The sequence below is a fragment of the Cebus imitator genome, unplaced genomic scaffold (assembly GCF_001604975.1).
Source record: "Cebus imitator isolate Cc_AM_T3 unplaced genomic scaffold, Cebus_imitator-1.0 Scaffold387, whole genome shotgun sequence".
Taxonomy (NCBI): Eukaryota; Metazoa; Chordata; class Mammalia; order Primates; family Cebidae; genus Cebus; species Cebus imitator.
In genome coordinates, this window is record NW_016107702.1 from 945,200 (window position 1) to 956,083 (window position 10,884).

Below are 10,884 nucleotides of genomic sequence, written 5' to 3' on the forward strand. Positions count from 1 at the left end.
ACCACCATGCCTGGCTAATTTCGTATTTGTAGTAGAGACAGGGTTTCTCCACGTTGGTTAGGTTGGTCTCAAACTCCCGACCTCAGGTGATCTGCCCACCTAAGCCTCCCAAAGTGCTGGGATTACAGGTGTGAGCCACTGCACTCCACCCTTCCTAAATAGTTTAACCTTTCCTTCAAAATCTGAGATCATCATTAATCATTTTTGTTTGTTTGTTTTGGGACAGAGTCTCTCTCTGTCACCCAGGCTGGAGTGCAATGGAATGATCATGACTCACTGCAGCCTTAACCTCCCTGGGCTCAGGTGATCCTCCCCCCTCAGCCTCCCAAGTAGTTGGGACTATAGGCATGCACCACCATGCCTGGCTAATTTTTGTATTTTTTGTAGAGATGGGATTTTACCATATTGCCCAGGCTGGTTTCGAACTCCTGACCTCAAGTTATCCACCTGCCTTGGCCTCCCAAAGTGCTGGGATTACAGGCTTGAGCCACTGTGCCCCATCATTAGTCATTTTTATGTCAATTATTGTCCTGTGCTATATAATTCCTTTATAGATGTCCTCAAGAATTACTGAATTAAATGGTGGCATTTGCCCTCATTATTCAGATTAATGACATACAGACCTTTTCATATTCCTTTTCTGTGTTAATCCTCACCTAAAACTCCTCTTATGTACCCACTGTGAATTCCCTGTGGTTCCCCAAACATGCACTGGATTTCTTTGCTCCTGTGGGTTTTCTCTAGCTTGGGTGCCCCACCCTACCATCTCTGGACATTGGAAATTTTGCCATACTTAAAGTCCAGCTTACAACCATCTCATCCATGAAGCCATTCTTGATCTTTTCCAGTCAAAAGGAATCTCTTTCTTCTCTGAGCTACGTGGGGAGCTTGTCTATCTTCTCAGTCATTATTTATTCCCTGGCATTTGTTTAATGCTTTCAACTTATAGAACATTTTTACATACATAATCTTTTATTATCCTCACAACAGACTGTTATACAGATAAATAAACAGGATCTTAAAAGGCACAGTTCCAGGCCAGAACTGTTAATGCTCTCCTTTCTTACTTCTAGCAGTACCAGGCCACTGAACATTCCATCTCAGTCCACTCAAACTCCACTAAAAAAATGACATTATATGCCTGTAATCCCAGCATCTTGGGACGTTGAGGCAGGCAGGTCACTAGAGCCCAGGGGTTTAGTCCAGTCTGGGCAACATGGAGAAACACCCTCTCTACCAAAAAATAAAAATAAAAAAAATTAGCTGGGTGTGGTGGCATGTGCGTGTAGTCCCAGCTACTTGGGAGACTTAGGTGGGAAGATGGCTCGAGTCTGGGAGGCAGAGGTTGCAGTGAGCTGAGATCATGCCACTATGCTCCAGCCAGAGTGACAGAGCCAGACTTTGTCTCAAAAAGAAAAGGAAAAAAAAAAAAACTGTTTGGCATCAAAATTGACTAGGGAATATTCAAAATAGATATGCTTGGCCCAGATCCAGAGTTCCTGAATCAGCATCTGTAGAGTTACAACAAATACATATTTTGGGGTTTTCTGTTTGTTTATTTTTTAAAGTTTCCATCATGATCCCAGTGATTACTTGGGTTTGAGTAGCATTGAGTTAACCCATTTATCTGGTATTACTGAGATGTGTTTTCTGTAATTACAATAAATAACCCTATTTAGATTTTCAGAGCAGAAAGAGTGACTGAATGCCAGTTTATGGAAGCCAGAACTTTTTCTTGGGAAAAATCATAGATATCTATTTATGAATGAACCACTCACACCTTGGATTATCCATTGAAACTCAACCTTCCAGTGTTCATAACATGAAACTGGACCAAGCAAGAATAGAATCATGGTCATGGTATAGAGTAGGCAGGTATCCAAGCAGGAACACAATGGAATACATTTGGCTTATTTATTCTTCTTCTCCGCTCCATTAGTTCAGATGATCAAGAATAGAATGAGCCAATGGTGGCCAACACTACTTCCTGGCCTGTGAATTTCATACTTACCACTGTTCAAACTCAGCATCTGGGACCTCTTTGTCATTTCAGCACTGAAAACCTACAAGAAGCAAAATGGAGCAGAGAGTCATAAGCAGGGGTGATAGCCATCATCATCAAAATCTCCCTCTGCACACACAGCACTTGACTTCATCCACTCTGTCAGTCCCATTCCTACTACCACAAATCTAAAGCAGCTTTTAGGAAAGTCCTAGAGAAAAGGACCACAGTCTATTAGAACACGGAGAGAACAAGCATAGGAAAAATGGAGAGGAAATCAAAATCTGGTATAAATAAAGATGAATATATATCCCAAGAGAAAATATAACCATGCATCCATTCAACAGATATTGATGCCCTGCTTGCACTAAACCAAAGCTGTGGATATGTCACCAAAGAAGAAAACTACTGGTAGGTGCTCTTGTAACTAATAAAACACAGTCATTTAAAAAATGGTATATACACCAAACTTGGTCTGTAAATTGAATAATAACCTGTTTTATATGAGTTAATTCCGATAGAGTGCTTAAAATTGTTCCTGGCATATAGTAAATATTCAGTACATAGTAGCTATTGTAATTGTTATTATATGAGAGACTATAGACAAAGATTTGTGCATATTGCAATGCAGATCCATGAACATAATGTCTATTTGAAATAACACATCTCACTTAGCTTTTGGAGCCATGGTGTGTTCACTGTCTTCCTTGTCCCTTTTTTTTTTTTTTAAGACAAGGTTTTGCTCTTGTTGCCCAGGTTGGAGTGCAATGGTGCGATCTTGGCTCACCACATCCTCTGCCTCCCAGGTTCAAGCAAGTCTCCTGCCTCAACCTCCCAAGTAGCTGGGATTACAGGCATACGCCACCACGCCCGGCTGATTTTGTATTTTTAATAGAGATGGGGTTTCTCCATGTTGATCAGTCTGGCCTCGAACTCCTAACCTCAGGAGATCTATCCGCCTTGGCCTCCCAAAGTGCTGGGATTACAGGCATAAGCCACCACACCTGGCCTTTCTTGTTCAAAGTAGATACAATTGGCATCCAGATGGTCCTGACTTACGATGGTTCAATTTAGGACGTTTTGGCTTTATTGATGGTGCAAAAGTGATACACATTCAGTGGTAACTGTACTTGGAATTTTTAATTTTGAGCATTTCCCAGGCTGGTGACATGTAGTAAGATGCTCTCTCGTGATGCTGGGCAGCGGCAACAAGCCAAACTCCCAGTCAGCCACGTGATCACAAGAGTAAACACTGTATTCAATAAGTTACATGAGATATTCAATACTTTATTACAAAATAGGCTTGTGTTAGATGATTTTGGCCAACTACAGGCAAATGTAAGTATTCTGAACATGTTTAAGATAGGATAGGCTAAGCTGTAATGTTTGGTAGGTTAGGTGTATTAAATGCATTTATCTCATTGCAAGACTTATTTAGGAAGAAAATACATGCTTATTAGAAGGCTTATTAGAAGATGTATACATATGTCTGCACACACATCATACTTCCATGTGGATATAATATAGTGTTAATGCTGAAAAGAGCCTGCAGGAATGGTCAACATTTACTTTTAATGTAAATTACTGTGTAAGAAAATCCTCGTTTGAGTTACAAAACTGAAAGACGTGTCATTCTCTGTGTTTCTGTTTAGTGGTTCAGAACAAGGCTTTGAGGGCAGACAGACACCAAGGTTCTTGTTTTGGCCATGTGACTAGCTGTGTGCACATTAACCTCTGGGTTATGTTTTCAGATTTGTGAAACGGAGATGACAACAGTGGCTTAATCAAAAGATTGAGGGGAGAAGGAAATGAGACACCTTAGCACAGTGCCTGACAGACACAATACACGGCAATTTTGTTTTTTGAGATGACCCAGGCTGTAGTGCAGTGGTACAACCTTGGGTCACTGCAACCTCCGTCTCCTGGGTTCAAGTTATTTGCCTGCCTCAGCCTCCCAAATAGCTGGGATTATAGGCACACACCATGATGTCCAGCTTAGTTTTGTATTTTTAGAGAGCTGGGGTTTCTCCATGTTGGCCAGGCTGGTCTTGAACTCCTGACCTCAGGTGATCCACCTAGCTCAGCCTCCCAAAGTGCTGGGATTATAGGCATGAGCCACCGTGCCTGGCCCCCTATGGCAGTATTTTTATTATTAGTACTTGGGGAAGTGCTCAGAGTGTGGTTGATCTTTCCATTTTTCTTAAACTGCCATACACATTTTTGTTTGTATGTTGGAGAGAATGAATCTTTTTTTTCTAGATGTGGTTAATTCCTCTTGTATGAAAATGGCACTTCATAAACAGTTCAGGGGCTGGGCACAGTGGCTCATGCCTGTAATCCCAGAACTTTGGGAGGCTGAGGTGGGAGCATAGCTTGAGTCCAGGATTTGAAACTAGCCTGGGCAACATAGTGAGACCCCACTTCCATGAAAAATAAAAGTATTAGCCAGGCATGGTGGCACATGCCTGTAGTCCCAGCTACTCAGGAGGCTGAGGCGGAAGAATCACTTGAGGCTGGGAGGTTGAGGCTGCAGGGAGTTATGATCGTACCACTGCACTCCAGCCTGGGCAACAGAGCAACATCCTGTGTCAAAAAAAAAAAAAAAGAAAATTAAAAAAAGAAATAGTTCAGGGATGTGATCAGAGCACCTATCTGGGCTTAGAGATAATCCTCTGTATGGGGGAAACTGATGAACTTCATTTGAAGGACAGGATGACTCATTTTATCAGAAAGTGAGCTATTTCCTTGGGTCATGCAGCACCATCTCACCAGTTAGCTGTGGGTGAGACACAGTGGGACACTGGAGCTGGCATACAATGACTCAAGAAAGCCTGCTGTGAATATCTCTTCCAACTCTGCTTTCAGTGATATTGTATCAACAGCTTGAAAGCAGCCACAGAAATCAGCAAATGTTACGAATCTCCTGTGTCTAATTGGGCAGCAGAAGGAATAAGAACCTTTACACTTGCTCCAAGAAAGAGCAAGCTGGAACAAGTATAAATTGATTTCCTTATAGGGAGGGAGAAAATGGCAACTATGCACAGAGAACAGGCCAGAAGGTGGGAATATGAGCAGTCATGTTTGCAGCCACTCTCTGCCAGGCACCAAGCAAGGCCCTTTATATCCAAAATCCAACATGTGCCGGAAAGTCTCACTAAAACTTGGATTTTGCTACTGGCAGAATCAGAAACCTATATCTTGAAAACCTATTTTAGGTTGCTGTATCTAATTTCCTTTCCTTTTTATTCTTTCCTAACATCATTAAAATCTTTCTCAAAAATGCCAGCTAAGTGAGAATAAAGCAGAGATGGTAGGTACTTTAAAAGCAGAACAGCACCACAATATATACTAATTATGTGGAATATATCATGGTTTATTCAAATGTTAGAAACTCAGCTTGATCTGTCCACCCATACAAAAAGCTGAGATGAAGTGCACTCAGATGCATAAGACACACTTCCCTCCAACATACGGTCCCCAAACGTGTTAGACCACAGCTGATTTCCTTCCAAGGTCATCTACAGATGAGCTAAAAAAGAATGGGTTGAATCAGAGGGCAGTAGTGGAGACATGGCAAAACTAGCCAGGCATACCGCTGCTGTTAAAGAAATTGGAAAGAGGCTGGGTGCGGTGGCTCACGCCTGTAATCCCAGCACTTTGGAAGGCTGAGGTGGGCAGATGACAAGGTCAAGAGATCGAAATCATCATGGCCAAGATAGTGAAACCCTGTCTCTACTAAAAATACAAAAATTAGCTGGGCGTGGTGGCATGTGTCTGTAGTCCCAGTGACTCGGGAGACTGAGGAAGGAGAATTGTATGAACCCAGAAGGCGGAGGTTGCAGTGAGCCGAGATTGTGCCACTGCACTCCAGCCTGGCAACAGAGCCAGACTCCATCTTGAAAAAAAAACAAAGAAAAGAAAAGAAATTGGAAAGAAAAGAAAAACAATTTACTGAATTTAGTAATAATGCAGCGCTCAGTGAACTATAGCTCATTACAGTTGATGTAATAATAGCTAACCGTCTACTCTGTGCTAGGTACTGTTCTAAGTGTTTTACATGTATTAACTCATTTCATCTTCACAACAGCTCCATAAGACAGTAATTAGTATCCCTCTTTTAAGGATGAGTAAACTGAGGCATAGATAAGTAAATTAACTTGCCCATGGTCATATAGCCAGTAAGAGGCAAAGCTGAGACTGATGGGGGTTTTAGAGGGAAAATTGATTTACTGAAAAGGAGAAGACAGACTAGGCATAGTGGCTTACACCTACTATCCCAGAGCTTTGGGAGGCTGAGGTGGAAAAATCAGTTGAGCCCAGGAACTCAGGACGCCAGGCTGGGTAACATAGTGAGACTGCTTTTCTACAAAAAAATTTAAAAATTAGCCAGGCATGGTAGCATGTGCCTGTAGTGCCTGCTACTCAAGAGGCTGGTATGGGAGGATCATTTGAGCCCAGGAGTTCAAGGCTGCAATGAGTTATGATTGTGCACTGCACTCCAGCCTGGGCAACAAGCAAGACCTCATCTGTTTTAAAAAAAAAAAAGAGGGGGGAGGAGAGAAGACAGATAATTTGTCTTAAATACACTGGATTTGAGATGAATGATCAGAGATCCAAGTGGAAATGAGAGAGGGTTGGCTAAGAAGACAGGACTTTACAGAAGTTGTAAGAATAGTTGTGTTCTTGAAGGGAGAGAGATGAGAGAGGAGCAGAGAACCCCACACTGAAACTAGAAGGTTGCTTACCTTTTCTTTTTTTTTTCTTTTTTTTTTTGAGACAGTCTCGTACTGTCGCCTAGGCTGGAGTACAGTGGCACGATCTTGGGTCACCACAGCCTCCACCTCCTAGGTTCAAGCAATTCTCTGCCTCTGCCTCAGCCTCCGGAGTAGCTGGGATTACAGGTGTCTGCCACCACGCCCAGCTAATTTTTGTATTTTTAGTAGAGATGGGGTTTCACCATCTTGGCCAGGCTGATCTTGAACACCTGACCTCATGATCCACCTGCCTCAGCCTCCCAAAGTGCTGGGATTACAGGCATGAGCCACTGTGCCTGGCCGGTTTCTTACCTTTAAGGAGCAGAGGGAAGAATAGGTACCAATAAAGAAAAAGACAGAAACTAGGTAGTGGGGTAAACATGGCTTCTATAATGACATGTTTTACTAGGTCAGAGGTAGACAATCTATAAAAATTAAACTTCATCAAGCTAGAACACCACCAGACTGTACAGCACCTAGCCCTGCGTCTTACACTGTAGATATTAAACAGATGTGGTTGAATGAATGAAAATGAACTGTAGGACATTTCTAAGACATTAACTTACCTTACATATCTCTAATTCTGTTGGTAAGATCACAAACTTTACAGTTAACTGGTGTTTTAAGTGGTCTTTGGCAAATGTTAAAACTTCATCAAATAAAATCTCTGCTGCTGTTTCCTTCTTTATTTCCATGTTTCCAGTCCCAAGGGCAGGAAAGGAAATGGATGTTATATTTTGCTCAACACATTTTTCCAAACATGTCTTCACTGCATGTCTTAAGGTCTGTAGGAAAACACAAATTTAAGATCACCATTTGAGTCAAGAACAAGATTCCACTTACCCCTTGATCCTGCCCATATTTTACAATGCCCACCTCCACTCTCCCTCAGGGTTCGTGTCCCTGCCTCCTCAGGTGACAGGAAAGATCCCATTCCACAGGGAGCCACTACAGCTAAAAGGTTAAATGGTGAGAAACTGAAGCAATAGAGTGGCCCATGTTGTGCTATTCAGGACACATGGGCAGAATTTCTCCCAGTTTTTGTACCCTTGCCCATCTCCCCAGATCAGAGAGCCAACCATCATTTTACCCCACTCACCTGCCCCTTCCAAGTCAACATAAAGAGCTCTTGAAGTTTCATAAAGGAGATCGAGATTAAAATAAGAAAGTAGCACTTATTCAATGTCATTAAGATCTATCATGTACTTTCTCTTGGAGAAATGCCAATATTTTTGGCAGATTTAAACTTCTACCAACTGTTAACATCAAAACTAATACAAGAATGTTGGCCATGGAAGGACTTCGGAAAACTGAGGGATACAGGGAGACTAGAGGACCAATTTGGGATTAGAGAGCTTTTGAGTTAAGACAGAACCAGAAATGGTGAAGAAAAAAGATAAAGGCAGAGTAGGGGATTAATTTCCCTCTTTTCACCCTCTGAGTGGGTTACTTCTATTGTTTGATGCTTGTATTTTACGTTCCTCAGTGGAGAGTGGGCTAGAGAGCCAGGATCCACTGCAAACACGGGTGGAAAGAGACCCCAGGTAATAGATTTGATTGGAATGATGCTGGAGTGGAAACCCCAGCTGGGTATATAATACATCAGGGACATGAGAGGCTGAAACCCTTGCCTACTTAGGAAAAGGCCTACAAGGTCACTGGGTATGTTGGTGTGAACCAGCGTTTATTCAGACTGAGGGAGTATTAGTTTCAGTGTCTATCTGTAGTATATCTACTTAAAATTTAGATATAGGCTAGGTAACATTTTAAATTAAACTTCTTTGTTGTTTGGTTTGTTTCTTGAGACAGTCTCTCTCTGTCATCTGGGCTAGAAAGCAGTGGTGTGATCACAGCTTACTGCAGACTCAATCTCCTGGACTCAAGTGATCCTTCTACCTCAGCCTCTTGAGTAGCTGGGACTACAGGCATGCACCACCGCACCTGGCTAATTTTTTTTTTTTTTTTTTGGTAGAGGTGAGGGTCTTGCTATGTTGTCCAGGCTGGTCTCAAACTCCTGGGCTCAAGTGATTCTCCCACCTTGGCCTCCCAAAGTGCTGGACTCATAGGTGTGAGCCACTGCACCAGACCTAAATCAACCTTCTTAAGATAACATGTGGCTACTGTACTTGTTCAGTATTTCAGGTATTCACAGGTTTGCTAAAAAAAATGGTAACTATACCACTTGACAAAATATTTCATGAATGTAATGAAATGATGGAAATTTGTAAAAAAAAAAAAAAAGACTGTATAGACTATGGAGCTATGTAAAGACACATTTATTTTAAACTTACAAAATCTTTAGGAAATTCTGAATGCCACAGTACATGGTATACATATCGACAGGACAACTTAAATCCTCTTGTGACCAGTACCAACTGCAACTGTGGAAACTGTTTAGCCTTTCTGTCAAGAAACTCCAATTGCATTTCAACTCCTGCTTGTCGTAGAATTGACTTTGCCACAGGTCCAGTTGTAATATCATGTGGGTTTACAGAATTAACAATTACTTCTGCCTGAAAAGGGAAGAAAGGATAGGATTCATTGTTAAATTCCTTCTTCTTAAATGACTAATTTACATCTTTACTTCCCTGAAGAGCTTTGCAAAATACTCTTTGAAGATTCTAAATTCTAAAAAAATTCATTTAATAATGAATAGAAACTCATATTTCTAAAGAACGATTATTTGGCTGCCAGAATGTAGCTGTTGGTCCTATTCAGAAATTACGTAAATATATGGATGATATAATTTCCATTGCAAACATCTGTTTGCACCTTGCTGGATTACACTTCCCAGGTGTTTAAATTCTGAGTATTTCCTGTGATTTGTTTTAAGCTCTGTTGATAAATGGTTTTTTCTCTGCCCCACCACCATGACTTTTTGCTATTTCAGTGTGGGTTTTTGTTTTGTCTCTTTTCAATAGAGAGGAAATAAAATTTCTTGGAAAATTTCCACCTTCTAATGTTTTTATGGCTTAAGGCATAAGAAACTTAACATGGTTAAAGAAACTCCAAATGAGACTAAAAGGTCTTCAATGAAAAGTAGGCCTCCTTCTTGGTCAGGTCCCCAAGACCCCCTACTTGCCCACCCATCCTATGGGCAACAAAGTTCTTATCTCACTCTTCAGAAATAGACTGTATATATACATGAGCTATATTTTAGATAATATCATCTCCTAGTTAACCCTAGTTAACCTTTAGATAATATCATCTCCTAGTTAACCCTCAGAGCTATGCTAAAAACTATAGGGACCTTCCTTCCCCCATGCCAAAATTCCCCTAATCATTCTATTGACTTTGGCTCCCTTTCAGGGTAACTCAGGTACTTCTTCACTGATGTTAATGAATCCTTCACTTTGAAAGCACAGTTGTAATCTGCAGTTTGGGGCACTGACAGCCTTTAAAAATTGTAATGTTCCTAATGTTGCTGGCAATAAATATATATTAAAAGTTCAGTTAAAGGGATACTTTACTCAACTAGGATGCTTCCATTTTAATTTTGAATTTGCGTGTTAATGACTTCTCAAGTATTTCATTTCATGAACTCCCCTCAGTCTTCTCTCTAATTGTCTTATAGGCAATAAGTGTTGTTTTTTTTTTCCTCCAGTGTCTAAGTCTATTTGATTGTGGCCACAGGAGTCTTAAGTGGGACATCACTGATCCAGAAGAAAAGAAAAGAATATAGCCTTATATTCGTTCTCTCCCTCTGTTGTGGTGCCTTCTCCCTTCTGCCCGCTCCATTTATTCATCATTAATTTGCTGAACACATAGATGTATGCCCAGAACAGGCCTTGGGGCTATAGGGATGAATAAGCCAAGATTTCCATCTTCAAATTACTCTGTCTAGCAGGGGAGCTGCACTAACTCAGAAATACCTGGGTTCACTGCTAACCTGATTCCTTCCCCATCCCTCCCAGCATCCTTGCCTTTGTGCTGAGTGACCCCAGCTAAATGCTTAGTTGCACCTTGTATTCTCCACAGCCCCTGGCAGAGTTATATTCTGTGTATAAACACACAGACTATGACTTAGAGCTCCACCTGTGTCTCCTGACTCCAATCAAGCCCAGTATTTTCTGTCAATTCCTCTGTATCTCTCTGATCAAGTCACTCTGACCACCCAGAAAGCTTCCC

General features: G+C 41.4%; 1 protein-coding gene across 5 annotated transcripts in view; it reads right to left on the reverse strand.

The window, feature by feature from the left end:
- The window catches only part of PARP9 (poly(ADP-ribose) polymerase family member 9), a 33,751-nt gene that overhangs the window by 14,826 nt on the left and 8,041 nt on the right, over positions 1 to 10,884 (reverse strand). For all 5 annotated transcript variants that reach the window (XM_017508180.2, XM_037731225.1, XM_017508181.2 and 2 more), the window contains 3 exons: positions 9,048 to 9,269; positions 7,323 to 7,541; positions 2,012 to 2,063 (listed from right to left, as the gene is read on the reverse strand). In XM_017508180.2, coding sequence (XP_017363669.1) covers positions 2,012 to 2,063; positions 7,323 to 7,541; positions 9,048 to 9,269 — 493 coding nt within the window. The remainder of the gene's footprint in view (positions 1 to 2,011; positions 2,064 to 7,322; positions 7,542 to 9,047; positions 9,270 to 10,884) is intronic.